The following is a 2,605-nucleotide window of genomic DNA, read 5'->3' on the forward strand; positions in this document are numbered from 1 at the left end:
AAAATTCTTTTGCAGCGTTTTTTGAAAAACGCCACCAAAGATCAAGCATTAGCGGCGTTTTTAAAAGGCGCCGCTAAAGGTGTAATTATAGCGGCGTTTCTTAAAAAAGCGTCGCTAATGCTTAATCTTTAGCGTCGTTTTTGAAAAGCGCCGCTAAAGCCACTAAAAGCGTCGTTTTGCAAAATACTTTTGCGGCGTTCTTTCAAAAATGCTGCTAAAGATCAAGCATTAGCGGCGTTTTCTAAAAGGCGCCGCTAAAGGTATACATATAGCTGCGTTTTCAAAAAAGCGCTGCTAATAATCGATCTTTAGTGGCGTCATTAAAAAGCGCCACTAAAGCCACTAAAGGCTTGTGGCGTTGTGTTAATTTTTTTGCGGTGTTTTTTAAAAAACGCCGCTAAAGGTGTACATATAGCAGCGTTTTTTAAAAACGCTGCTAATACTTGATCTTTAGTGGTGTTTTAAAAAGCGCCAGTAATGCTCATTCTTTAGTGGCGTTTTTCATTCAAACGCCGCTAAAAACCTGTTTTGGTGTAGTGAGACCAACAAAAAACAGCTTCTGCTTCTTTTCTCTCAAACACAAGTCACTCACAAACAAAACACAACCAAGGTCCTCGAAGACTTAGGCTCTTGTTACCATTTGTTGGTTTTTTCACACCGGAAGAAAAACAGAACCAAGTTATCCGGATGAAATATGAAGCTCTTGTTGAAGCTAGAGCAACAAAGCAATAATTCCAAATAAAATATGAAATAAGTTTGAGATTCAAAAACTTGAGAGTTGCAAGGAAAACAACAGAAAAACAAAAGCTAAAAATGAGAAATTGAGAGAATAAAATTTTCTATCTTCTTACAATAATGTATGATGTACATATATAGTACTATTACATTTGAAGAACAATATTTTTAACTTGAAGAAGTGAACAAACATTAAATGCATCCTAATGATATCCTAGGACCTGTCTAAAATTGGAAAGTACTTGACCATCTTTATCCAGTCAAAAAGTTTTCTGTCAAATCATATACAGGTCGTTTGTTACAAAAACGTATTTCATCCGGACAACATACGTGCATTTGTAGCTGTTGTATTTCATTCGGGTAACATACATACTACTGTTTGTTGTCACCTTTAACAAGACATTAATGAATTTGAAAATGTTGATGCTGGTTGTGGGTTAGGAGATGAACACATCATGTTGAGTTGCAAAACCAGCTAAAGGACTAGCATTGGCTAAAAAAACAGTAGTAATAATAATAAAGAAATAATTTCATTCCCATACATGTGTTGCTGCATAAAAAAAATAAATTGTTAGAAGCAAGCGGATCTTGCCTCCTTGCAGAACCTAATCAACAAGACAGCAATAACAAGAAGAAGACGAGACAAGTTAAAAGCAAATGATTCATTAATACAAGACATTGAATGTACTACCACCATGCGCATTATTATATAATATTTGTATATATGGATATTATGGCATTGAAAACTAGTAGTGTTTGTTGCTACCGAAGGGTGATGAGTTGTTGTGATTATGGAGAGGAGACACAGCAGAAACATTTTGGCGATAGTTATGGGGATCGAGATCATGTTAGTTCATGTTGCTTGCTTCCAATTGATATTTAAAATGGTTGAGATTCCTCGTGTCTGCCCTCAACCTGTAATATATATGTTGAGCAGATGGTAAGGGGACTACAGCAAATAGCTAAGCAGAGTTGAAAACACATATCGCTTTTGCATAACAAGAAAATGGCAGCCTCTTACCATGCTCGATCAAACAGCTTGCCCTCAAGGCAACACGCCATCGTTTCACAAATCGACGAGAACTTGAACCGATTGAGGGCATCTCAATCAGCCTCCACATCATCATCCATAGGCCACAATCTAAGTGGTCTTCAGGATTTGCATGAATGTGTTGATGTATTGCTTCAATTTCCCTTCACCCAACAAGCTCTCGACCAAGAGAAGCAAAGGGAAATGGTTGAAGAGCTTTTGGATGGATCTCTCATGCTCTTGGATGTATGTACCACTGCTAAGGATGCCTTGTTGCAGACAAAGGAATGCACACGAGAGCTTCAATCAATTTTGCGCAGAAGACGTGGAGCCGAAGGGCTTGCTAATGATTTTAGGAAATACTTGACATCTAGGAAAGCCATGAAAAAGGAAATCTGCAATGCGTTAAAGAACTTGAAGCATATACAGAATAAACTCAGTACTCCTGGCGAGAATGGAGCTGTGATTAGCGTCTTAAGAGATGTAGAAGCAGTTACCATCAGCGTGCTAGAATCCGTATTGTGCTTTATTTCAGGGCCAGAGGCAGAATCAAAATCGAGCCGTTGGCCGCTGGTTTCGAAGCTAATGCACCAGAAGAAAGTAACGTACGAGGAAGAATAGAAAGCAAATGAAATTTTGAGTGCTGAAGCTGCAGTGCGTTCCTGCACCAAATCTGAAAACATGAAGCATGTCGAGAACGTGCAAAAGGAGCTTCAAGGCTCAGAGTTGAGCATCCAAGATCTTGAAGAAGGCCTTGAAACCCTCTCCAGGCGTATGATCAAAACTAGAGTTACTGTTCTTAATATCATCAGCTGTTAAATATGTTAAATAAACTTAAAT

General features: G+C 38.3%; 1 protein-coding gene across 1 annotated transcript; it reads left to right on the top strand.

Annotated features, from left to right (window-relative positions):
* The first annotated feature begins 1,741 nt into the window (after nucleotides 1–1,741).
* On the top strand, nucleotides 1,742–2,386 carry LOC107888100 (uncharacterized). Its single transcript, XM_016812253.2, has one exon. The coding sequence runs from the start codon at nucleotides 1,742–1,744 to the stop codon at nucleotides 2,384–2,386; it is 645 nt and encodes a 214-aa protein (XP_016667742.2).
* Nucleotides 2,387–2,605: the final 219 nt, after the last annotated feature.

Source organism: Gossypium hirsutum, chromosome A12 (genome assembly GCF_007990345.1).
Source record: "Gossypium hirsutum isolate 1008001.06 chromosome A12, Gossypium_hirsutum_v2.1, whole genome shotgun sequence".
NCBI classification, from domain to species: domain Eukaryota; kingdom Viridiplantae; phylum Streptophyta; class Magnoliopsida; order Malvales; family Malvaceae; genus Gossypium; species Gossypium hirsutum.

What these genes read in the sequence shown, in the direction of transcription:
- LOC107888100 (XM_016812253.2), top strand. Translation starts at nt 1,742, where the DNA reads ATGGCAGCCTCTTACCATGCTCGATCAAACAGCTTGCCCTCAAGGCAA.